Source organism: Megalopta genalis, chromosome 15 (assembly GCF_051020955.1).
Source record: "Megalopta genalis isolate 19385.01 chromosome 15, iyMegGena1_principal, whole genome shotgun sequence".
Lineage (NCBI taxonomy): Eukaryota > Metazoa > Arthropoda > Insecta > Hymenoptera > Halictidae > Megalopta > Megalopta genalis.
In genome coordinates this window covers 485,378-511,250 of record NC_135027.1, presented here as the reverse complement: position 1 = coordinate 511,250, position 25,873 = coordinate 485,378, and the positions used below count along the sequence as shown (strand labels likewise).

Sequence of the window (25,873 nt, the reverse complement as noted above, 5' to 3'; positions counted from 1 at the left end):
CGACAATATTTGACCAGCGCGCGATCTCCTGCAAGGAGCTCGGAAATTAATTAGAGGAACGCGAGACGCCTGGGAAACGAATCTGCTTGAAATTGAAGGAGCTGTTGGCCACGTCCTTCCGCGGACACCCTGTACACGGTTATATCGTTCAGGATTGAATTGCATTCGCTCGGCCGAGTCGCAGAGACTCGAAGAGAAACCGAGAGAGAGAGAGAGAGAGAGAGAGAGAGAGAGAAAGAGAGAACTTCGGTGTGTCCGTCGTCGGTTTCGCAAACACTGCCACCGAATCCGCATACTGTTGGACGAGATCCCCGATCCAAAACGGCGATCGTAGAACTTTACGGGGTGATTCGAGCGTGAAAGCCTAAAGTGCTGCACGCTGCGCCTCGGCCAGTGCACTCGCAGGCCGCTTTCACCTTACTTCGGCAAAGGAAGGGTCGCCGTGGAATGACTCGTAGACCCTTTGCTACCTAAGGCTCGAGATGGACCGGAACAAGCGATAGGTGAAGCTGCAATTCGCCGGCGGACGTATCTCAATGAACTGCGCCAGCTAATTAACAAGAACGCTGTCCGAACCTCTTCGGCGAAGTTGGCAACTACGACGGAAAGTACGGCACGAATCGGAGAAAAGGAACTCGATTGTCGAGGGATCTCGAAAAGATATGGGAACGACGGAAGAGGAAATACCCGGAAACGAGTGATTCCCGAGGATATTTGAAGTAACTTTCTCCTTAGCGAAAATCGAATCCGCGGCTTCGTTTATATAAGAGTTATTAAGGAAAAACGCTGACCAATGGGAGGCGAGATTGGAAGGCGCGCGACGGAAAAGCCAATGAGCGGAACTGAGCTTCGTGCGCTCGTTGACTGGGCCGCCTCGCGCCAGCCGAGCTCGCCTCTCATTGGTTCGGCGTTTTTCGTTAATAACTCGTAAACGGAGCCGCGGATTGCATTTTCGCAAAGGAAAAAGTTACTTCAAATGACCTCAGGAACTCCTCGTTCCTCGCTCGCACAGTAATCTTGGGTCACTGTTTTTCGATAATAACTTGAAAACAAACCTGCGGATTTCATTTTCGCTCAGGAAAAAGTTACTTCAAATGACCTCAGGAATTACACCTGTCCGAATGTGGACATAATTATAGGCCACCCTGTAGAATTCTGAAGGCAGAAGCAACACTCCCAAGAGCAATTTCCAGGCAGAGTCCAGCCGCAGTCGAAAAAGCAACAACCTCTGGCGGTAGGTCGATGGCAAAGGGTCGATCCGGCCAAAAACTAATCGCCGAAATTTATGCGAGTTGTTCGAGTTGGCGAGGGTAAATACAGCGGGGGTGTACAACCGGGTCTCCGTTCTCGAGCTCCCCGAAAGCGCTGGCCACGATCCATTGGTTCGCCGCGCGAGTTTCCGCGCGCGGGCCGTGTATATACTCGCGTAGATTAGGTTTCGGGCGACACGTAGCGCTAATGAACGAGGAGGTGTCGTTTCCACCGAAACCGGAGGGGAGAAAATTTTCAAATTTGTGTTTACGCCCCGAGGCTGGGTCCCACCCCAGCCGGCGCTTGCTCCGGAACCAGCCGACTCCCCCCGCGCACCGCCGCGCCAACGCGCGGCCTGCTCGCCGCTGGCCAACGTTCGCCGTGCAAATAAACGCGTAAATAGACCGCTCGTAAATACAGGCGAGATTTATCCTACGCCGGTTTCTACCCTTCGATTTTTCCGGCCCGCCCCGCCCGATCGAATGTTTTCGAACGCCGGCTACAATAACCGCTCTTCATTTGCACCGGCGGGCTTTATGTTACGCCATCCCTTTCTTCTTTCTTTCTGTACGGTGGATAATGGACCGGCGCGGCCGCCGCGAAACGGGAACGACAAACAAACGAATCCCCGTGGAAATTCGAGACTGTGTCTGCGATACACTCTAATGGAATTTCGGGGCTACTCCGCAGGGCCGAGGAAAAATAGATTTTTCAAATAGCTAGTAAACAGACTGTACATATTTTTCATCTTACCGTGTAACACGGAACTCGGCGAATAAACATTTCTTTTTGAGATAACAGTCACACATGGAAATAGCATTTAAAATATATTTAACTACGCAATGTAGTTAACTACTATTTTTAAAAATTTTATTTGCCATCTGTATTACATTACACGAGAAGACAAAAAAAATATTATAATTTATTTATTATATTTATAGTTTATTAGTATTTCGACAATCTATTTTCCCCAGTTCTGCTCTTTTTCTATAAAAACTTCACCGGGCAGATGATAATTTTCAGAGAGCTTTCTGACTATTTTTAACCGCTCCGCGTATAATTTTCATCACGGCTGCAATGATTATAATATGTACGACTGTAACAATTTATTTGTATTTATTTGTGTGCTGAAATATTGAGATCGAGAGGACAGAATTTTATTCGAGCTTGAAAGGATGGAATAATGTATTACTTGAAATTACAAGTTTGAAATGATCAGTTTGCTTATAAATAAAAATGTTAATCATCGCTTGTATAAAAGAGAAGTCAGATAAAAACGTGATTCTTCTTTGAATGCTGCTGATAAAGCGCAAGTAATGCAGCATTCTTAAAAAAACCTCTTGTATGTTCGCTATTTCGTCTTGTATTTGACCATTTTTTCTATAAACGCACAAAATCCGCAGTCTACTCATCATTTCCTCCTGTGCCTTAGGACAATTTTACTTGCTCGATAAAATTGTTAAAATCAAACCAGATTTAAGGAAATGACAATACCTTCCACGCGTATTAAGTTAGTCCGAAAACATAAAATCGCATAACACTTACAAACTCTCTTAACACTAGATTCACGGAACCCGTCAAAATGGCGGGTCACTAATTTGTTAATTTACGACTATTCATATCGTGAAAATACATTTATGAGTTATTTATTCAATTCGTATATTACTTACGGCAAATATTACAATAACACTTGTTAAAAATCCGAATAAACAGTCTTACTGTTACTTTTATAAACTAACATAAAACAGCTGTTTTTTTGTGCTCCGTAAATCTAGCGTTAAATATTCAAAGTGTCTCAGCTGTGAATAATTATAAACTCGGAGCAGCTTTTACATTTTTACGGATATTTATACAGAAACCGGAAATGAAGCTATATTTGTGTATTTCTATTTTCTAACGCAGAAATATACAGATGTTTCTCGCTAAGTTTTCCTTTAAAACTAGATTTACGGAACCCGTCAAAATGGCGGGTCACTAATTTCTTAATTTACGACTATTCATATCGTAAAGATACATTTATGAGTTATTTATTCAATTCGTATATTACTTACGGCAAATATTACAATAACACTCGATAAAAATCCGAATAAACAGCCTCACTGTTACTTTTATAAACTAACATAAACCAGCTGTTTTTGTGTGCTCCGTAAATCTAGTGTTAACCATCGTTCCAAAAGGCGTCCGTCCACCGGCATGAGCCGTCCAAAAATTAATTATCTCCCCGAAACAAGGGACAAACGGCCGGCTGATAAACAAAAGCTGCGCGCCGACATTCGCGCGGCTTAATTAATATCGGCAGAGAGCGGAGGAGGCTCGCGAGAAGAAGGCCTCGAATCAAAGGGTGCCCCGTCAAAAGAGTCCGCGGTTCGGTGCTCGTGTTTCCCGGCAGGCTCGCTGCTCCGCCGAAGAATCGCGGCGAGAGAAAAGAGCGTGGGCGTCGCATGGAAACGAGTGGAGGCACGAATGCGCCGGGAAATATAGAAGGCTCGCGGAGAAAAGACGCGCGAGTCGGGCTCCGATGTCACGAGAACGGAGGGGGCCGTACGTACACGAGCAGCGGCCGGGGTAATTTTCTCAGTCACGTACGGCCGGCTGTGTTTCGGTCGGTGATACCAACCAACAACCCTCTGGCAACACAACCGGCCGCAAACCAACCCTTAGCCGCGCGCGACCCGCCGCGCGACCTCCAACCAGGCTTTTTGTCTCCGTCGCGTCGCCGACTTCCGGCGTGCACGAAGAAACGCGGATACGTATCCGGTTTCGCGAGACCTGCCTTCTGTGGAATCGAATTTTCTGCCGCGAAATTTATGCGACCGCACGGACGATGCGCGCCGCAGACGTCCGCACCTTGTCCGAAGTATTTTTGGTAATCGGAGACGCTGGAAATTGCGAGCTCTTTCTGGACGCAGGGATCAGAGAAGGTTAAGTAGGATTCATTGTGTTTTGTTCTTATTGAAATTAACTAGCGAATCAAATAAATTGAATTAAAAATTCTGCGAGATCAATGGTTGATCATTTTAATAAATTATTTTATAAACCGTCCGGATCAAGTTCAATTAATAGCAATTTTGTTTTATCCGAATCTGCGAGCGAATGAAGCAAACAGCTTCCTAATTCATTCGATATTATATTGATTAAAAATTCAGCAAGATCGAAGGTAGATAATTTTAATAAATTATTTTATAAACCGTCCGGATCAAGTACAATTAATAGCACTTTTGTTTTATCCAAATCTGCTAGCGAATGAAACGAACAGCTTCTTCATTCATTCTATTTTATGTCTATTAAAGATTCAGCGAGATCCAAGGTTGATAATTATAATAAATTATTTTATAAACATCGTCTAGCTTAAATAGAATTAATAGCAATTTTGTTTTATCGAAATCTTCTAGCGAATGAAATAAACAGCTTCTCGATTCATTCGATATTATATCTATTAAAAATTCAGCGAGATCAATGGTTGATCAGTTTAATAAATTATTTTATAAACCGTCCGGGTCAAGTATAATTGCACTTTCGTTGTATCCAAATCTGCTAGCGAATGAAATAAACAGCCGCTCCATACACTCGATTTTATATCTCTTAAAAATTCCGCAGAAACCCATGCTAACAATTGAAATGAATTTCTTTTTAATAATTATTTTCCATTATGAAGAATGAGCAAGCGTCTTGAATCGACAAAATAATTCCTTGCGACGATCAATATATTAACGCAACGAATTTTTGTTAATTTTCGCACTCCATAGAACCGCACTTGCCATAAACGATCCGTAGACTATAACTTAGCGAACTATGAAGTGCACTTACGGCATAGTAATTTTTGCCGCACGGTCAGGCCGATGCGGATTAAGTTCGCCGGCCGATCTCCCACGAGCGTCGTGCCCAATTAATATCGCGACGCTGTCGTCCCGTCAACGACGCTAATTAAGGATTACCGCTAATCGAGGCACGCCTCGTCGCGGCACTTTAAAAAGCCGGCGGAACGAGCTGGTCGCATCGCCGGTTCTCGAAGCACACGCGTCCACCCATCCGTCTTCGTTCCGTTCTCTCGATCCATTACTCTCCGACCATATTCGGTGTCCCGCGATCGCTCGATCCTTCCTCCGCGCGAGTTTTTCGGCGTCGCGCGGCGCGGCTCGGCGGTGGGTCTCTCGCCGGTTGAACGCGCGGGACCGTGCCACCGTCGGTATAATCGATTGGAAACCATAATTGGAAGCCGGCAGCGCACGTGAAACAATTAATTAGACCTTAATTAGCGCACGGCCCAGTTTCAAAGCGGCGACGGCCGCGCGGGGAAACCGTCGGCTCTCCGGCGTCGTCGTGTTACCCTCGAAAACTCGTCGAGGAAGAGATAAAGGGACGGCTCTCGTCCGTCCTATTTAATCCCTTCACCCGACGCTGACGGCGGAGACCTTATCGCCGTGTAATTATCCTCGCGGCCCGTAAAATACGATACGGCTAATTCGCCCCGATAAAGTTAATTATCTCGTCCGCTGCCGCGACGCGACGCGACGCTCGAGAATTCTGAGACATTCTCCGCGCCGCCCGGGGGATTCCGGCTGAAAACCGCTGGAAAATTCACACTGCACGTCTACCGGGGTCTTTTGTGACTTCGCTGGCTGCGATCGCTGCCCGATACAAAGGAATATATCCGAAGTTACCGCCGAAGACACTCCGGAGCCCGAATCGCCCTGCCGATCTCCTCTGCTTTAGTCAGTTTTTGAACGGGCAAGCGTATCTCGTCTCTGCACGTTATTTTTTGCAGCAGCTATTCCGCAGTGGCAATCGATAATTTTCTTGGTTATTATACTGGGGAATAGCCCGCGTGTTTTCTTTTTGGGAGCGATCCATTTTTAAGGGATAGAAAGGATATAGAAGGGCGGGAAATGTATTCAAGAGCAATTTATTCAAATGTATTCAACAAGCAATTTTTATGCTACGTCCTCTCTTTTTCGGTGGACAATCGTTCTTTTTTTGCTATTTTTTGATATCTAGCTCGAACAGCTCCATTTCCGGCGCTCCCCTTTTGCAATTTGATCGCAGTTTTGCTTCGCAAAAATGATTTTTATCGGCATTAATGTTCGTAAGATAGTTTCTCTCGCTTCGAGGAGTACGAACAATGGGATGTTCGGGGGAACTTTTTTGTTGCAAGTATTTTGATTGTAGGAGTAACGTTATTGGCCTCGGATTAAAGCTTGAAGAGTCTACTTGAAGATAGGATAATTTTGATTTCAAAAGACACGCGGGTCTGATTCGAGGAATTCAACGAATGACTGCTGCTGATTCGGAAGAAAATGGTCCGATTCTTAGGGAAAAACTCTAGTCGATTAAAGTTGTATTCCCGTTGGAATATTTTGACGTTATTAGCCTTGAATTAAAGCTTGAAGACTCCGCTTTAAGACAGGATCACGTCAGTTAAAAAAATACTCGCGAATTTTTGAAAAATTAAGAAATCTCGAACGACGTCTCGCAGAAAAACGTCTCGATTTTACAGGAAAACTTTCAGTCGCGATTTAAAGTTGTTCCAGCACCAAACATTTCCGACTTCCTTCCTTCTACAATCGGACTGATTGTAGAATAAAGGTGAACATCGTCCGGGAATTATCGTGCCCTGCGCAACTTCTGTTCCCCGATTGCTCGGTTCACCTCGATTGTATTATCCGTCGGCATTACCGTATAATTTAGGTGCGCTTTGTTTCGCGCGAGAATGCACGAAGTTCGGCGCTGAGCTCACCTTGAGGCCGGGCCATTGGACTCTGCCACGTCGATACAAATTTCGTGAAGCGATGATGCAGCAGCTTCGCGCCGGAAGTTCGAGCTGCTTCGAAGCGGCCAAGCCGCTTCCCCGGCGCTCCGCGTCGTCGCTCCGGTCTAGATTTATCGTCGACGCCGAAAAGAAACACAAATCTCGTTCGAAAAGACGGTCTCGAACCGTCTCGAATCGATGATACCGGGAGCCCGGTCCGTAATTGGATCGCCGCTCGTTATTATTATTGAACCGTGACGTTTTTACAGAGCGGCAAAACGAGGAAGCGGAACGGGAACATTGTTTAATTTGCCGGATGATAAATCGCTCGGTCGCTGAAGCGGAATTCCCTTCGGTCCTCGGTTTCCCAGAAATAATCTACGGAGCCGGGAATTTGCATGAATAATAAATTGCGTACTAAACGTCAAGTTTGCAACAGTTACAGAAACATAATGAGAAGCTTCTCCTAACTGTCGGAACAGAACCCGTTCGTTCGAGGTTGCGCGATTCGCAAAAATTCGTCGCGGCTTTCTGGAGAACTGTTCGCCAAATCTCATTCGTTCCTCGAGTCGATTGCGTTAAGTTCGCTTCGGAACAGTCGTCGCAAGTGCAGTAATTTCTCCCGGAAATGTTCGGAGGTCGGAATTGAAACCGGCAGATCTGAGAATACCAAGTCGCGATTCTCCGAGCCTCGCGAATATTAGCATAATTACGAATACATAATAATGCTAGAATAAAAACGGCGACTTAACCATTTTATTTCTAATCTTTTGCCACGATTCGAAGTGCAATTCGGAGACCCAAACTGACCATTTCGTGTCGTCAATAAATTACATAGATGTAGAACTAGCACAGGGAAATTCGCGGCAACCAAAAATTTGGCATTTCTGGGAGAAATTACTATACTCTAAGATAGTCGTTAAAATCCTCTCTGCATCAGAGCATTTTCAACAAATCTGATCGACGTTGAAACCAAAATAATTGCTTTGTATTCAACTGTGCACCCGTGTCGCCGGTTCACCTTTCCTAATTTTGTGAAACGAGGGCGGAGAAGGGGTTAATGTAAAGTCCATGCGCCTTTCTCTGACAAAATGTTCGTCTGGTTGCAGCTGCGCGAGTACACGCTGACGGAAACGTATCACGAGGACGACGTCGAGGTCGAGTTCATCAGCAACGACAATCTACTTGGGAACAGCCCGACCTCCAGAGGGATCGATCCGAACCGGGACCTGAACGAGGCGATCGCCGAGGAGCGGAAGGAAATGGACACTCAGCGATACAGGTACGTTTCTGTCCGCTCCGAATCTCCCGGTCGAATCCCCGCGTCGATAAACTTACGGTCGGGAAGACAAAGGCGACAGCTCGGACTCGCGATAACTCAAAAAGTACCTAAAGACCTGCGACAACGGGAGAGCCGTGCAAAACCGTCGAACTCGCGCAAAAGGACAACAACGGCTCCGGCCCGCAACACTTCGATAAACCTGAAAACCTGCCGGCAAAGCTTGCCGATCGAAGCGCGAAACGTCATTGGTTGAAAAAGGTTTGCGCGCGGTGAATGACGGTGAAAGAACTCGACCGAATCGTCTGGTCCGTGCTCGATTCTCCCGAGGAACAATGCCGACGGGGCTGCGCGAAAAATGGGTCGTCTGCCGGAAATGTTCGTTAACCGGCGTGTAGCGTCGACGTGGTCGCAGGAAGGGACCCGTCGAACGAGTGCTGGCATAAAGGACAGCCAGCAGCGCGATGGCAGGCTTGGAACCGCGACAATGTCCGAGGGGGGGAACGTATCGCGAAAGGAGCCCTGGAAATGGGCCGTCGCCGAGTCTACCAGCCCTGAAAAGATAGCCCCTTTTGGCTTCGCGAGAGGAGTCCCCCTCGGTTGAGAGGCGGTCGGAGGTCTATCCGGCGTTTGCTTTTCCCTTTGCTGCCAGAAGCCTCCCTCTCCCCCCTCTCTCTCTCTCTCTCTCTCTTATATTATTTATTATTATTATATAATAATAATATATAATAAATATATATATATATATATATATATATAAATGTGGTTTGAAATAACAGGTAAATGATTGACGCTATGAGAAAAGAGTAGGAAGAAATTTCATATAACAACATATTCTATGAACAAGTAAATTAAAAAGTCAGAAAAGACCATTTTCATCTATTGCACAAAAAAATATTCTTTTTACGACTTGGAAAGTTATATCAAAGTCACTTGTAAATAATGAATTCGTGTAATTGAACTCGTTTTTCTACGTTTTTCCATTGCAACGAAAAACAAGGATCCAACATTCCATTTAAAAGAATTAAATTAACCTTCAGATAAGCTTGAAATATTTAGTAAAAAAATTTTTTGTTTCGCGTTAACGCATTCTACGTAAAACAAAAACATACAAAATACATTTGACGCTTCTTTCGTGGAGTAAACTATCAGTAAACTGTCTATCGTAGAGTAAACTATCTAAACTGTATTACTATCTCGTCGTCTTCCTCTCTCTTTCTTCCTCTCTCTCTCTCTCTCTCTCTCTCTCTCTCTCTCTTTGTCCGTGGCACTCTTCATATCGTTACCGGTTCCTTCCTCCGCTAGCTGCCTCGCTCTATTTCTCTCTTTCACTTTTACGATCTAGCCGGTTTCATAGCACAGCCAAAGTTCGTCTTCTTCCGTTCCCGACCTCCCAGGCAGAAGCGCGACCTCTTTGTGCCTCCGCCGCGAGAAACGCACCCGGAATCGCAGCTTTTCCCACATTTCCGCAGGAAACGCTGCGGAGGCCTTCGAACACTTGCCCGCGAAGACGTTTTTAGAGGATCCGCCTCGGGAGCTCGGAAACTAGGCCATCTGCGACTTCTGAACCTTTGCACCCTGGCGATATTGAGATCGCTTTGAGGGTTCGAGACAATGGGACGTTCGGGGAATTCGTTCTTTTTCTAGCCGTTGATGGAGAGCATGATCCAATAACTCGCGCATACCGAAACGCGAACTTTTTTGGCGCCATTTTGGATCTTGTCGCATCCTCGACTGTCCGATAGCTTTTTTACCTAGGAAGCAGCATTTACCGTGATCGAATGCATTAGAAGAATAGATAAATAGAAGAACAAATAAAGAAAGAAAGAAGAATGAATAAATAAAGAAATAAATAAAAAAGTAAATAACGTTAGTGGTCTTTTATTAGAAATAGCAAAGTCTGCCCGAAAACAGGATAGCTTCGGTTTAAAAGAACTCTCACGAATTTATTTCGAAAAATTGATAAAAACCTTGCACGATGTCTCGAAAAGAACGTCGAGGATAAAAATCGATATAAAGTTATATTCCCGAGGGACTTTTAGCATTTTGATTGGAACTAAAGCTGCAAGAATTTACATTAAGATCCGAATTTACATTTACATTCGTTCCAAACGGGTCACGGGTAACTTTGAGCGAAGCGAAGAGATCCCGCGCGACAAAACCGTCCGAGAAACAGGCTGTCGCTCGTTGTCAGCCATTTCTCATGATTCCGCGGCGCAAAGGATGCCGCAGACTCGTGCAACGAGGTTCGCTAAAACGAAGCTTTGACCGAGGAATAAAAAGCTCCTGGCACGGTCGAGAACGCGCCGCGGCGGTTTCGTTGGTCCGGCGTCAGAAAAATCGAACTCGGGCGCAGATCCGTGCGGCGCGTATCGACGCGGCGGATTTTCGGGGAAACGCGGGCGACGACGGGCGCCCGATGAAATTTGTCGGTCGGACAGCACAGGGAATTGTTTCGCGGCGGAGCGTTGCAGCGACAACCGTGAAATATCATACGCCGGTCGCCGGGGCGCGGAACTTTTAACCAAATTGGAGCGTCGGCGAATTTGTTTTTTATTACGCGGCTTATAGGAAGAGCGGGCCGCCGGTGTTCCGGGGACCGCGACGCCCTCGACGTTCCGTTTCGTATTTTCGGGGAAAAGCGCGGGCGCGGCTCGCCCCGGGCCACCCTCTGTCCGAAATCCCGCGGCGGAACCGCCGGCCGAGTTTCCTCGAAGACAGCGTCGGCCATTTCGCCGCGGCCGCGAAATATTAATAAAAGACTCCGCGGACGTCGCCGAGTTTCCCGACGGCTGAATGGGCCGCGTTATTTACACGGCTATAATAATCCATTGAAGTGGCAACTTCAGAAACGGCGTCCCGGACCGACGGCCGGCCGAACAATGCCGACGTCGCCGATGAAGAAGCCTGTTATTGGACGGCCAGCCTGGACAATGGGCCGACTAGTATCTTGGACGACCGTGGAACGAAGTGGGCCAGTTATTCTTTCGAATTGAATGGTCGCGTGCAACGGTGACCCTCGGTGTCGAACAAAACCTTGGAATCGTTAAAATGCTGCGCCCCGACCGGCTCCTTCCGATTAGCCCTTAGCGCTCCGAAGTCTCCGCTACGAAGACGTTTGTCATTTGTGTTGCGTCCAGAGACAAGGGCCATAAAAAGGTCCCACCATTGGGGAAACCCTCTCAGGCCCCAACAAGGGTCAAGGCAGACACCCCCCTCCAAGGGGTGATTCGTGCCTTGACCAATAATAAACAATCTACCTCCATCCACGGGTGCTCTTCCACGACTTTCCAGCGTTGGAAGAGCATTCTTCCACCAGCGCTCGCAGAGAGTACAACACAAAAAATAAAGTTCTCTAAGACTACTAGAGACCCTTCCACGTCATTAATTTGCCGTAGGAAGCGCGAATCGAGCGTACAATAGTTCGGTCGCGCATGTACGTTAGGCGACCAACCGAACGTACGGACAAAACAATTTGTTCCGTAACTCCGAAGGCTCCGCTGCGGAGCCAAATGTTTTTAACGTACGTTATCGTCGGCGTTAGCAATTGTTATCTGTAGTTGAAACGTGCTAAGTCCGTACCATTACGATTAAACCATTTTTTGACCTTTTCTATGGTTAGCAACATGGAGAAAAATAAATATTACGATGAGAATTTAGAGCCGAGTGATACCGAAGACGTGTTTGATTTTGAAGAGTTAAAAGACATTGTGGAAGACAATGTTGGTTATGATTCTGACACTTCAAGTATTAGTAGCGAAATCATACTACCAAAGAGACGAAGAATGAGAATTATTGAAAGCGAAAGCGAAGATTCGTTACAAGACTTAGATGAATGGCATGATGTTACGGAAGAATTACATATTCCAGATAGAATACCTTTTAGCGTATTGCCACAGGTCGTTGGACCACAAGTTCCTACAAGCATTGAACAGCCGATACAATATTTTAAATTATTCTTCACGGACGAATTGGTAAATGAAATTATAAAGGAAAGCGACAATTACGCAGAAAATGTTCTAAACTTGAAAGAACTATCTAGTAACTCTATTTGGCAAAGTGAATACTGTGACGCCTGTCCAAGTAAACCCAGAATGCACATGGGAGATTGTTACTAAAGATATCGCACCGTGGTGAATTACAAAATTAAAAATTTATCTTCTATTTACAATAGGAAAATGTATATTTAAAAAATAAATAAAAACAAATGCATTCGCAAGGACGTGTAATCTTTTCCGCTCGAAATGAGACTTCCTTTATCTCAGGCGTTCCGCTCAAAAAATGTGTCGGGGTTGCTGGTAGGCAGTACTCGAGAAACGCGTGGAGCGCAAAGGGTTAACCTTTTAGGTACGGCTGAATTCTGCGCGAGGCTATTTCTCTGAACGGCAAAGTCTGATATGTACTGTACAGAGTGTCTGTATATTCTGTCTGTATATTGTTAAGATACAGTTATATTGTTAAGATAAGTCTGTATATTGTAAATCGATGTGAAGACAAAAGAAGTGTGAAACAATGCATATGAAGACGATTATTTGATTCAAACGATGACCGAGTGAGCTACTAGAGTAAGCTACTATAGTGGCGCGTCGTTCAGAGAGATGACATCCGCGAAAGCCACTATAGTGACGCGTCGTTTAGAGAGATGACATCCGCGAAAGCCACTATAGTGGCGCGTCGTTCAGAGCGATGACATCCGCGAAAGCCACTATAGTGGCGCGTCGTGCCTATAAGGTTAAGTATCCAAAGAAATGCAGGCCACATACTTCTCTTCTTCTTCCACGAGAGAGAGAGAGAGAAATCATTCTAATCGAAAAACTTCTAATCATCGTAACTGATAAGAAAATACAGTAATGTCTCCCTGATCGACGCTCAGATTGTCCACAAAAATGGACAATTTGGGAAGAGGAGCCTTGCGAATTCGAGCCTTGCGACTTGTTTTTACAGTTACCGATTGTCAACGATTATAAAAACATGCTGCAAAGCCGGAATAATCGTATCTCCTGTTCCCAAATTGTCCATTTTTCTGCGCAAGGGTTAAAGAATCCAATGTTTTGCCGTCCCCGGTGTTATTTGGAGCTCGCGGCCACGGTGACGTTTGGACGTACGTCGCGGGAACCTCGGCGAATTAATTTCGGTGCTTCGTGCAGTTGGATCGCAGCCAATGGCGGTCGAAGACTCGTTTGATAGAGCCGTTTTGGGGGGGAAGTAGGCTACGAGGACGTGTACGTTTTCGTGTCTGAACGCTGTGGCCTGGAGTCTGTGCGGTCTCCGGCCAAGGACTCTAACAAGTGGTAGCTTGGCAGCGGATAAACTGTTGGAGGGTATAATGTGCGATCATCTCGACCGCGGAGACCGCAGCCTGGACAGCATTGATCTACGAGCATCATTCGAACGACAGACGTAACACGAATGCTTCGACTTTAGCCAATCCGCTGGCGTGCCGTCGCCGCTGTTCGCTACGATGAGAGAAAGCCTCTGGACGGAAGAGGTCTAAAATGCACAAACGGCGATAACGCGGTTGCTCCGCGAGACCGGGAGACATGAAATTCAAACAGGAAGCTGGCAATGCTGGAATTAACACCGAGGGTATCCGACCATCAAGGAAACCTCTTCAAAGCGTCTCTGGTCTTGTCTAGGAACTTCGAAGTCTGAGGGACGGTCTCCAGATGAATGATGGAGATGGCAGAGAGTCTGCTAGGAAAGCCTGTCACAATCTACTGGCAGAAAAAGGGGGCGGGGGAGGGTAAAAACGGGCCACCAGTGGATCGTGGGGGATGCCAGTTATGAAGCCTATTGGGATCGACGTACGGTTGGAAGGGTGCCAACCCCGAGGGCGCAAGACCGATTACCAGAACCGTTCGGTTCTTGTGGCCGGTGGCCGCGGGGGTACGGATCGAAGAGGAGATTGGCCTGATCGTTCTCGCGTGTCATCGAACTCTCATCTGGCCCCCATGATCTACAGTTAAGCTTGCATCAGCCCCCAATCGAACCAAATGCACTCCGCCGCGGGACCATAACGAATAGACTGCGGATCGTTATGGAGAATAAAAGCACCTCGCGTGCGTGGCTTTAACATCCACGTATCGTAATATGTTGATAATAAATGTATGGTAATAATATGTTAATATTGAATGTATGATAATATGTTAATAATAAATGTATAATAATAGTATGTTAATAATAAATGTATAATAATAGTATGTTAATAATAAATGTATAATAATAGTATGTTAGTAATAAATGTATAATAATGATATGTCAATAATAAATGGGTTCAATACTTAACAATATCATCGCTGATATTGATATCAGTATTAGGGATATTTTTAAGAAGATATCTATTCCACCAATTCTCTTTATTTTCTTCTTTATTCTTTATTCTTTATTCTTTATTCTTTATTCTTTATTCTTTAAAACATCTAGCTTTATCTCATCGCGGCTTATTATCTCATCTTTGGCTTATTTTAACCAATTATTGAAGACATCTATATTCCACCAATTCTTTATTTTCCTCTTTATTCTCTATTCTTCTTCTTATTCTTTATTCTTTAAAACATCTAGCTTTATCTCATCGCGGCTTGTTATCTCATCTTTGGCTTATTTTAACCAATTATCGAAGAGCGTTTCTCGTTTTGAAGTCACAACTTTTCTGCTTAACACATTGCCAGTTAAGGTTATTCTGCAAAAATTAATCACAATTCACCACGAGATAAAGTGTTTCGCAGTTAATTCGTTAATACGCTTCTCATATTAAATATTCGCATAACTAAACTAAAGTTTCTATCCCGTTTAATAAATATTATTATTATCGTGAGAAATTAAATGGAGGATTGCCAGTTGAAACCGAGACTGGTTACGACAGCCGGCTACGATCGCTGGTCAGCCAGTTAGCCAGTTAGTTAAATGGAAATTGAGCGAACGCTCGAAAAACAAACCGGCGGGATTACAGATATTCGAGAGATATCGACAACTCTTTATCGAGCTTTCGCGAAGTTTATTGAAAGCTCGTCAACGCGACCGGATCGCGTTTCACGGTACATAAAGGCTCAGCGTGAACTTTTGTTAAAAGCGTAGACGCGATTTCCGCGTTGACAATGAACCGGCCGACGTATCGCGAGAAAAAGTCGCCGCCTGGTTTCCGGTTTGATTGCGGGCCGGCGATTAATCGTTCCGCGCGGCGAGTCCTTTGACCGTTCGGCAAATCGAATTAAATCTGTGTGCCCTCTGTTGTCGGCGGAGGGCTCCCCGGCTGCGATTGTCGTTTCCAGTTATCGCCGTAGGAGAGTTCCATTTAAAAAACGCGACGCGGGCATTTATTTGTCGCGCGTCCCCGGTCCAATACGGCGCGGCCACTGTTCATTCGAAACGTGCGACGCGGAAGAGACATAAATTTGACAGAAAGGAAGGCGGAGACGATCGGCGGGAGACCGAGAAAAGAACGATGTTCGCTGGATTTTTTAGGGACCGGAAGTGGCCGGACGGCAGCCGAAATCCGCGTCAGCTGTCGGACAGAAGTCCGCGGCCGTCCGCATTTGAAAATCGCCGGGCGCCGCGGTAATGAGCGCGATCTGCATTGCAAATTCGATATATAATAATCGTATTTTCGTAAATATATTTTCAATTATCCCCCGCGGACGCGATGTTCGCGCTTAATTGATCTCCGCTCGGCCGGCGGAACACGGCGGCCGATTTTGCTCGCGCAATATTCGATATTGGCGTCGGTGCGATCGCAGCACCTGAACCAATTGGAAACGGTCCGGCAGCGAACCTCGCAGCGGGACAGATGTTGTTCCCGCGGCCCGAAAACGAATCATCCCGCTCAAAATGCTCCCGGACAAAGGCTGTTTTCGCGGGATTCGTTCGGGCCATTTTCCGCGTCAAAGGAACCAACCGTGCCCATTAGCCGCGATAATGGAAGACAGATTGTCTTCCGCAGTCCGCTGACGCGCTTTCTGCATCGAACATCCGACACGTTCGTTCGGTTATTCGCTCGCGACGAAATTCATTAATATCGTCTTGACAAAGAAGCATAATGTTCGAACACTGTCGAATCGATACGAGCGACCGGATGCAATTTATTTATTTTAACCCTTTGCGGTCGAAGCTATTTCAATTCGAAATCCAAAACATGATTTCTGATCTACGGTATTTCTATTTTGTATAATTCATTGCGACTTATGCATATGAAATTGTGTCTATTGGCAAGTACAATGCGATTATAATAGTTGGAATGATTTTGAAAAATCGTATACCAATTTTTAGTGGCGCCTCAGAGTCGCCACTCGAGTGCAAAGGGTTAAAGTTGTCGAAGCGACGAAGACTCTTTCGTAGAAAACGATTGAATCAACGTAATAATATAAATACAAATTATAATAAAAGTAGTGAAAAATGTTAGATGCATTCGATCTTGTCGTTTTTATGAATGGACTGCGGATTTCATGCGTTTATGGCAAAATTGAGTAGTAATTGTAATTTGAAATAAAATAGGAAAATTGAAGGAATTTAGAGATGTCAACGAACTATTATTTTAAATCTATTAAAATGATCAGTGAGGGAAAAAATTTCGTTTTTAATTTCGATTTCTTGCTATTCGCGCAGATACTTTTTATTTTGCGCGAAACTCCACTAGCAACTAGTTATCCAGCGCAAACCGTACCGCAAGAGAATTATTTCTTATTAATTAAGAACGGGGATTTTAATCTCCGAAATTTTTGCAGTCCGTGGGGAAGCGAAATTTCGGCTTTAATATTTATTTATAGGACGGTTTCGGGTTCCCTCCGGTCTCGGAACTGTTCCAGGGCCGGGGCGCATTTTTCGGCAGGCATTAATTTGCAAAACCGCGGACGAAACAATTCCGGTTTGCTGGACGCGAACGTGCGGCGCGCTTCCTCTTAATTTGCTTGCCGCGGTTTTTTTCTCCGCCGGGCAAAAAATAATTAAATCCCCGTCCAGGAACCGTACTTCATTTCGCAGCTCCCCGTCGAAGTTTCGCGACTCGCGGCTGTGCGGGAGGGGGGAGGCACGTAGGAACGAGCCACGTGGCGAGGCAGGTGAGAAATGGTTCGGTTCGGATCCGTGTAATTGTAAATAACCGTGTAACGCGAATAAACGAGGCCGGCGATTTTTAATATTAACCGGCCCATTAATAATAACGGCGACGTGAATGAGCTCTCTCGCCCCGAAGAAACTTTTTTGCTCCCGTCGGTGACGAGCGGACTTCGACGAAGAAGCTTGAACCTCGTCCATTCTGGATTTTAAAGCACCAGCTTTTTACGGGAGCGACGGTAACTGAATTTTCAAATGTTCTTCCGCGTCGACGGGGCCGGAGAACAATATTTTAAAAATGAACGATTGTAAAAGAAAGAACCGGAGGAGAATATTTTTTCTTAATGAATAATTATATATATATTTGAATTTAAATACGTAAGAAAAAATATAAATTTCTGAGTTCTTAAGAAGAAAATTCTGGCATTTCACATATTCTCTTCCCTTTCTTTCTACCCGACAGCAGTCATTATAGTTGCAACGAGTTATCAGAAAATAAACAATATTGAAAAGGGAAGTTTGCAAATTTTGTTCGCAATAATTTCAATTATGCTAAGAATGTTCTTCTTAATTTCGTTGCAACTAAAAAGGGGCACATCACGATTTTCATTTGATATCAGCATTGTTCTGTTAGTCCGTTCTATTACGATTGGAATAGTGTTCAAATTCGCATAAAAATATTAAACGAACACGGAAATATGTTGCGCGAGATGAAATTGTCTGTGCAACAACGCGTCACTTCGAAAATAAATCCTAAGGCGACGGGTTAAATAGAACGACCGCGAGGCTATTGGAATTTTCCGATTTTTCCAGAACGATGGAAAGAGAAAGGATTGTGTTTACCCGTGTCTAGGATAACGAGTTCCTGCCAGAAAAATCGAATCCTCGATGCCGTTGGCGAGCGAGCATTCAGAAAGAACCGGAAGTCGCGGAATAAAACGCGGAATGAAATCCCGCCGGGGTTTGACGCGGTCTGAAGGCGAAGTCGGAGTTTTGTCCCCGACCCCCTCGCGAACCAGATTTCGTTCCGGGGAGAGAGGGAGGGGGGGAATTGAAATCATGCAAATGCGGGAAGAATAAATTAAAAAACGCGAGCTGCTCGGCCCGGTTGTATCAGGAAGAGGATCCTGCGAAAGGAACGCTCGAAATTCCTGACCTGGAAGACCGCTTGTTCTTTTCAATTTATTCTGCACAATATATGGAAAAAACTCGGGGACGTCGTGCCGAGTTTGCGAGGAAAGAACAAATCGCAGAAAATTTGGAGAAAAAATAGAAGAGGATGGCGAAGATGTAACTGAACGCAGCGGCGTGAAACGCGGTCAACTTTTACAAAGGATCGGATTAGAGTAATGTCTCCCTAATTGACGCTCAGATAGTCTACAAAAATGGACGCGAGAGGATGGAAAATGGAAAAGAGAAGATTCATTTGTTATAGTTACGAATTGTCAACAGCTATAAAAACAAGCTGCAAGGCTCGAATAATCGTATCTTCTCTTCCCAAACTGTCCATTTTTGTGCACAATCTGAGCGTCAGTAAGGGAGACATTACTGTAATTCTCGATACTGCAACGTCTGGACCGGCGATCCTTTTCGATACAACAATATGGCCGAGTTTTAGGATCGTTTATTTTATTCGACGATGTTTTCTTCGTCGCAGCAACTTCGAAATGCGGTGCAGTTCACGCCGCTGCTAATCTCGCAATTCCGAGATAGCCTGTTTCTCGATGGCAGCACCCTCGATCATTTTCAGCTCGTGTTCCTCGCGAGAAATTCGAGCCGGTGCCAATGGGCGTCCGCGTATATAGGCTTCCAATGCAAGCCGGGAAACACGAGAACATCGAACATTCCACGGGCAGAACGAACGGTACCGATGCAGGATGAATAAGGGTCGAGTCACATCTCTGCGTGCCAGGCTCGGTCGTGCTCCAAGGCCGACCAAAGCCGAATCGTTTTTACATTTGATTTACATTCGAGTGTTCACGCTACGCGTGCCTTGCTAACAGCGTGCTCGATTAAGAGTGCTCACATTAGACGTGCGAGCATGCTGCCAGGCAGGACCGATGACCTCGATATTGAAGCGCCTTAGACCGAGATTCGGAGTTCAACTTTATCTTTTTCGGATTCGCCAATGCAATTCGGAGCTTTTTCTGATTAAAACGAAACCAAACACGGTATAAGTTTTGTAAGATTATAATGATTTTTATGAAAAATATAAATATACTTTTCATAATAATATTAACTTAAATGTTTTAGAAAAGCAATAAAACATCATCCTACGCAAAATTTTTATTTTTGCAGTTTAAACACCCAAAGTTATGCCAAGATTATGCCAAAGTTATGCCAAAGTTATGTCAGGGTTATGTCAGAATTATACCAGGGTTAGGCCAGGGTTATGCCAAAGTTATGTCAGGGTTATATCAGGGTTATCCCAAAGCCCAGCACGTAGATGTGTATCGACCCTAAGTTTCGTCGGTGAAACGCGACTCTCTCTCTTTCTCTCTCTCTTTCTCTCTCTCTTTCTCTCTCTCTTTCTCTCTCTCTTTCTCTCTCTCTTTCTCTCTCTCTCTCTCTCTCTCTCTCTCTCTCTCTCTCTCTGTCTCCCTCTCTATCTTTCTTTGTTGTATGTGTGTGTGTGTGTCCCCTTCTCTCTCTCTCTTTTTCTCCCTTTCTCTCGGGCTCTCCTTTTTTCCTCCCTTCACCTCGATCAAGTTTTTCCTCGGCGTAGACATGGCAACCGTAAATCAACGCCTGAAATTGTTTTCGAGTGGCGCTCGACGAACACGAGGCCACCGTCTGGAAATTCGAGGGAAACCGACTTTCTGTCGGCCATGTTTAACACTATCTTGCAACGCTGATCTCAGACAAATTTTTAAATTTTTAGCAAATGAAAATGACACGATGTGCTGAACATTATTGAAACTCGGGCTTTGTTAAATCACGTCAAACTATTATATCATTTGCTACGAGATGCATAGATTTTATAGTAAAATTATTACTGAATAACATAATAGACAGAATGATATAAAAAAATTAACTATGACAATAAAATAGCTCTTGAGATCGTCGATCTTGGAAAATCGCTCGAAGACCCAGCTTCCGCGTAAACCACCCTCTTCGTTGCTCCCCAAAAATGCCAAGATAAAGAGACCGGTGACTAAATTGAACTCTTAAAAAACGGACAAATCGATATAAAATGAACAAAGTAGAAAGGAATAAATATGGAGAATGTAGTCTCGACGACGTCCATCTTGTAAGAAAGCTGGAATATGTTGAAAACTAGCCTCCCAAGTAAACCACCCCTTTTTCACCCCAAAAATCACCGAACGCAAATAACGAAACCGAAGAATAAATTGAAAGCGAAGAATGAATAAATTAAGAATAAAAAAGAATTAAAAAGTCAGTAAAATGAATAGAGCAGAAAGAAATAAATATAGAGTGTGTAGTCCCGACGTCGCCCATCTTGTAAGAAAGCTAGAAAACGTTGAAAACTAGTCTCCCAAGTAAACCACCCCTTTTTCACCCCAAAAATCACCGAACGCAAATAACGAAACCGAAGAATAAATTGAAAGCGAAGAATGAATAAATTAAGAATAAAAAAGAATTAAAAAGTCAGTAAAATGAATAGAGCAGAAAGGAATAAATATAAAGTGTGTAGTCCCGACGTCGCCCATCTTGTAAAAAAGCTGGAATACGTTGAAAACTAGTCTCCCAAGTAAACCACCCCTTTTTCACCCCAAAAATCACCGAACGCAAATAACGAAACCGAAGAATAAATTGAAAGCGAAGAATGAATAAATTAAGAATAAAAAAGAATTAAAAAGTCAGTAAAATGAATAGAGCAGAAAGGAATAAATATAGAGTGTGTAGTCCCGACGTCGCCCATCTTGTAAAAAAGCTGGAATACGTTGAAAACTAGTCTCCCAAGTAAACCACCCCTTTTTCACCGCAAAAATCACCGAACGCAAATAACGAAACCGAAGAATAAATTGAAAGCGAAGAATGAATAAATTAAGAATAAAAAAGAATTAAAAAGTCGGTAAAATGAATAGAGCAGAAAGAAAGAAATATAGAGTGTGTAGTCCCGACGTCGCCCATCTTGTAAAAAAGCTGGAATACGTTGAAAACTAGTCTCCCAAGTAAACCACCCCTTTTTCACCCCAAAAATCACCGAACGCAAATAACGAAACCGAAGAATAAATTGAAAGCGAAGAATGAATAAATTAAGAATAAAAAAGAATTAAAAAATGAGTAAAATGAATAGAGCAGGAAGGAATAAATATAGAGTGTGTAGTCCCGACGTCGTCCATCTTGTAAAAAAGCTGGAGGACGTCGGTCGCGAGCGTACCGAGTGTTTTCCCCGGTAATTTGTAAGACGTTTGAGCTTTGACGTACGGTTCCACGAGATTACCTCTGTCCTCAGGTACTGGACGACGACCGGAAGCGGGCAGGGGGTGACGGAGGTTCCCCGGGACAACAAGGCGGCCATCTTGGACAGCATCGCGTCGTTGTACGCGATGGAGAGGACACGGCTCGCCCCGACAGCCGGCCCGAAGCTCTCGAGATACGACGGGAAGACCAACTGGCCGTATTACCAGAAGTACAGGCAGACGGCGGAGGCGCAGAAGGCACAGATCTTCGAGGACATACAGAGGAAGATGGCGAACGGGACCGGAAGTAACAGTCTGGCCGGCCGGCCGTGGAACGCCACCGAGAACGGCGGCAGCCAGCGTCAACACAGGCTCAGGATGAAGCATCACCGGCTGACGTCCAAGGGGAAACGTCTGAGATCGCGTGAGTATACGGCCACCTCGTAAATCATCCGCAGCGAGCTGACAATAGCCGGGGAAGATTCCTCCTAAAAAGAACGAAGACAGCGGTGTCAACGGGGAACAACAACGCCGTAAAATAAACGGGGCTCGTAAATTATCAGCGCGGAGTTCTTGCGTGCGAATTAATTCTTCTCGCGATTGGATATTCGTATTATTGACCGATATCCATTCTCCGAAGATTAATGGACCGTTGGTTTTCGGGCGCCGCACTGTTCCCAGTGCATAGCTTGCATCACGGTCGTCGACCGTGACGCGATCTCGCTGCGCGCGTGCAGGTTCCGTTCAAAGAAGCAGAAAAAGCATACATACATAGCTTCCCCTAATTGGCTTCCAATTTTCCACCTATAATTCCCGTTTTTCTCTATCGCGGTGAGTTCCGTTTGTTGCCTTCCGCCATCTTGTTCTCATTCGACGGTTAATTGCTAGACCGCGGATCTCTCTGCAGAATTAAAATCGATTAAATCGAGTCGGATGAAAATGCTTCATTTTTCCTCTTTCAATGACGTTGATGAAATAGTATTAAATAAAATAGTATAAAAATATTCTCGAATCGTTCTCGTGTCGTAACAATTTCGTTTTCGACCAAGTCGTTCTTCACGAAAGCGCATAAAATAACGGGAAGGTTGTCCCGTTGAAATATCGAAAATAAAGAGAAGATGAAATAAAAATTTATTAAGCACCATTCAGCGGTTTTTGCAGATAGATCGCGATTGTAGTTATGCGAAACGTTGGCCCGTTGTTCCAGGTCCTCCCAGGGACTGCAAGGTGGGCGAATGGGGCCCGTGGAGCGCCTGCAGTCGCAGCTGCGGGGTCGGCGAGACCCAGAGGACGCGGAAGATCACGATAAAGCCCCGCCGCGGTGGATCCTCGTGTCCGCCGTTGAAGGACACGAAATGGTGCGGCAGCAAGAGCCCCTGCTCCGACAGCAAATCCATCGTCGACAGCTACCAATGGTAGTCGCGGTCGTCGGCGAAGCGATCCCGTGACAGCACGTGGTCCACCGAGCCGAGACGAGACGAGACGAGACAGGACGAGACAAGATTCGACGACCCGAGCATCAGCGAGTCCGGGGCCCGCGGGCCCCGAGCGACACACCTAGGCGAGAATCGAGCGAGGGATCGTCATTAGTGATCCGCTAGAATGCGTCAATAACGTTTATCGTAGAGTCGTAGCACCAGGGACTTCGCGAACCGGACGAGAAAGGCGGCTGCGTTCTCCAAAGATATCTTCCAAAGACGGTGGCAAAAAGAGAGAGAGAGAGAGAGAGCCCTTTTTTTCGCGTTCGCGAGCGGAGGATTCGTCGGCGAATGGTCGCGAATATTTTGTAATAGTCATGAAGAGTGGATGCAGGTGTGGATTCTGTAGCGACTGTTCGCTGGAGGGAACCTGTCGACCTTCGTTTCGATCTGTTGGGGATCGTTCGGGATTCGTGCAGCTTTGCTTCTGAAACGAAATTGTTCAAAATCGTACGCAACGGCACGTCTTGGTGTGCGAACGAAGAACGTCACACGGTTTCCCCGGGGCGATCCGATAGATAGGCGACGACCATCGACCGGTACAATTGTCTCCGAAACTTTCGAGGCCTGAATGTCCTCTTCGCATCATCGATCGGCGAACGAAAAATCCGAAATCCCGATGATCGAGTTTTCAATACGATTCACGAAACTTCGCCGCTGTACAGAATCATTGATAATTATTCGAACTACCAACAAGCTTTTTAACGGAATAATTAGAGATTTTTCCGAGGTACGTTTACTTAATACCTGGAGGAAAAATCGGAACGCAGAACGGACGATGAAAGTCTGAAGAAAGAAAGAAAACTGATTAAACAATTAGTAGAAAAAGATAATCTGATTAGTGATTAATGATTGCATATTCGTTATTGTAATAATAATAAGGCAAAAACTAATCTGATTAATGATTTACGATTATAATACTTTAGTTATTATAACTAATTTACATCTGATTCATGATACTTTATGACAGCTGACGATCGTTAATCACTGACAAGTCCGAGGATTTTATGCTTTTACAACGAAAATTAATAGCTGGAACACAAAACAGTGACATTATCAGAATAATTCAACAATTCGATTATTATTATTATTATTATTATTATCATGACACAATTTATTATTTATAAGTCATTATAGTTATCCGAGACAGGAACGAGCGTCCATGCAGTCGTTGTTTCTTGCAATCGATGCGCAAGATTTTCATTTCGCATAAATATCCGCAGTCTATTAATCAGATTGCTTTTCGCCCGGCATTCTGGCAGAAGTCCACCAAATTTCAGTCTAATTTCACGCGGCGCTTTTTCAATTTGTAAGTAGAATTCAGTCGGACGTTTAGCGCGTTAAGCACCGAGAAACAGAAGAATTACCGGTCGCCGCGAACGTCTTAAATCCTTCGAATAATTCTCAGTGGCCACCGCGCGTCGTTGCCGCAAAACTTCTAAAAGCGTTCGTGAAAAGATCCGCGGATTATCCTTTCGGGCCGAAGAGCGAATTCCCGGCCCGAGAGATCCTGTGAGAGAAACTCGTGCTCTCGGACGTCCCGGTTCGTTCGCGCGAGGCACGAGGGAGAGAAAAAAAAAGAGAAGAAAGGAGGCGGCGAGGAGGAAGAAAGTGGAAAGAGAAGCAAAGAAAAGCCCGGAGTTTTCCTGGGGCCACGAAAAATCGCCGGCAATTCCCCGGGGCTGAAGCGTTGAACGCAATTAGCCCATTCGACTCGCGCCAGGGAACATCGTGTGTCTACGTCTCCGGCGAGAAACCGGCGGAGCCCGATCGATCGGAAAGTTTCCGAAGGAATTTCAAACGGCTGGCTCGCGCGACTCGATCGACCAGTCTTACCAGGAATTTGTCCGTGTTCCCCGGTTCCTATCCCACGTTCGCCCCGGCGAATTACGCCCGCGGAAACCGTACGTAAATTTCTGATGGATCGCCGCGAGCCCCGGGCGTGTCTCCCCGCGGAGCACACGCGTCGCGCCGTTCCGCCTCGAAGTCGCAGCCGCGCCGTCGCTGCAATTAATTTCAGATCCTGAACCGGCGGCCTCCTCGGCAATTAAACGGGAAATTATAACGGCGCGCGAATTAGGCGATTTTTATCCGGCCGAAATTCATTAACGCGCGTCGACTTCGAGACACGGGGACTCCGCGTTTCTGGCTCACCGGGCTAGGAAATACGAGATCGGGGCGCCTAACGACCCGCGTGGCGCGAATTGCCAAGATTTTTCGGAACAACTTCGACGATGAAGTTCGCGCTTCTTTCAGTTTCTTCGATTTTAACCAGTTTGCTGTGGCGCCTCCTTTTCAGAGCGAGAATCAAGCGATAGCGGGTATACTCGTCACACACAGAGTAAGCTTCGCTGTCAAAGTATTGGATCAAGGAGAGGGTTTTATTTTATTAATTATAAATTCATAAATTTATTATATATATATATATATATATATATATATATATATATATATATATATATATAATAAATTATATAATTAATATTAATATTAATTATATATATATATATATATAATTATATTATTATAATATAAAATAAATATAATATTAATATATAAATAATTGATGAAATTTCATGCGATCCGATGTCACGCGGTCCCGGTCCCACCATCTTGGAAAGACCGAGGACCACAAACGTTTTCCAGGAAACGAAATTCCATCAATTAATATATAAATATAATATTATATAATTATAATATTACATTA

At 45.0% G+C, this 25,873-nt stretch overlaps 1 protein-coding gene across 1 annotated transcript in view; it reads left to right on the top strand.

Moving 5' to 3' along the window:
• Window positions 1-25,499, top strand: part of LOC117229074 (spondin-1) — a 298,471-nt gene extending 272,972 nt beyond the window's left edge. Inside the window, exons 5-7 of the mRNA XM_033485213.2 lie at window positions 8,107-8,279; window positions 21,742-22,112; window positions 22,896-25,499. Coding sequence (XP_033341104.1) covers window positions 8,107-8,279; window positions 21,742-22,112; window positions 22,896-23,107 — 756 coding nt within the window. The 3' untranslated portion in view covers window positions 23,108-25,499. The remainder of the gene's footprint in view (window positions 1-8,106; window positions 8,280-21,741; window positions 22,113-22,895) is intronic.
• Window positions 25,500-25,873: the final 374 nt, after the last annotated feature.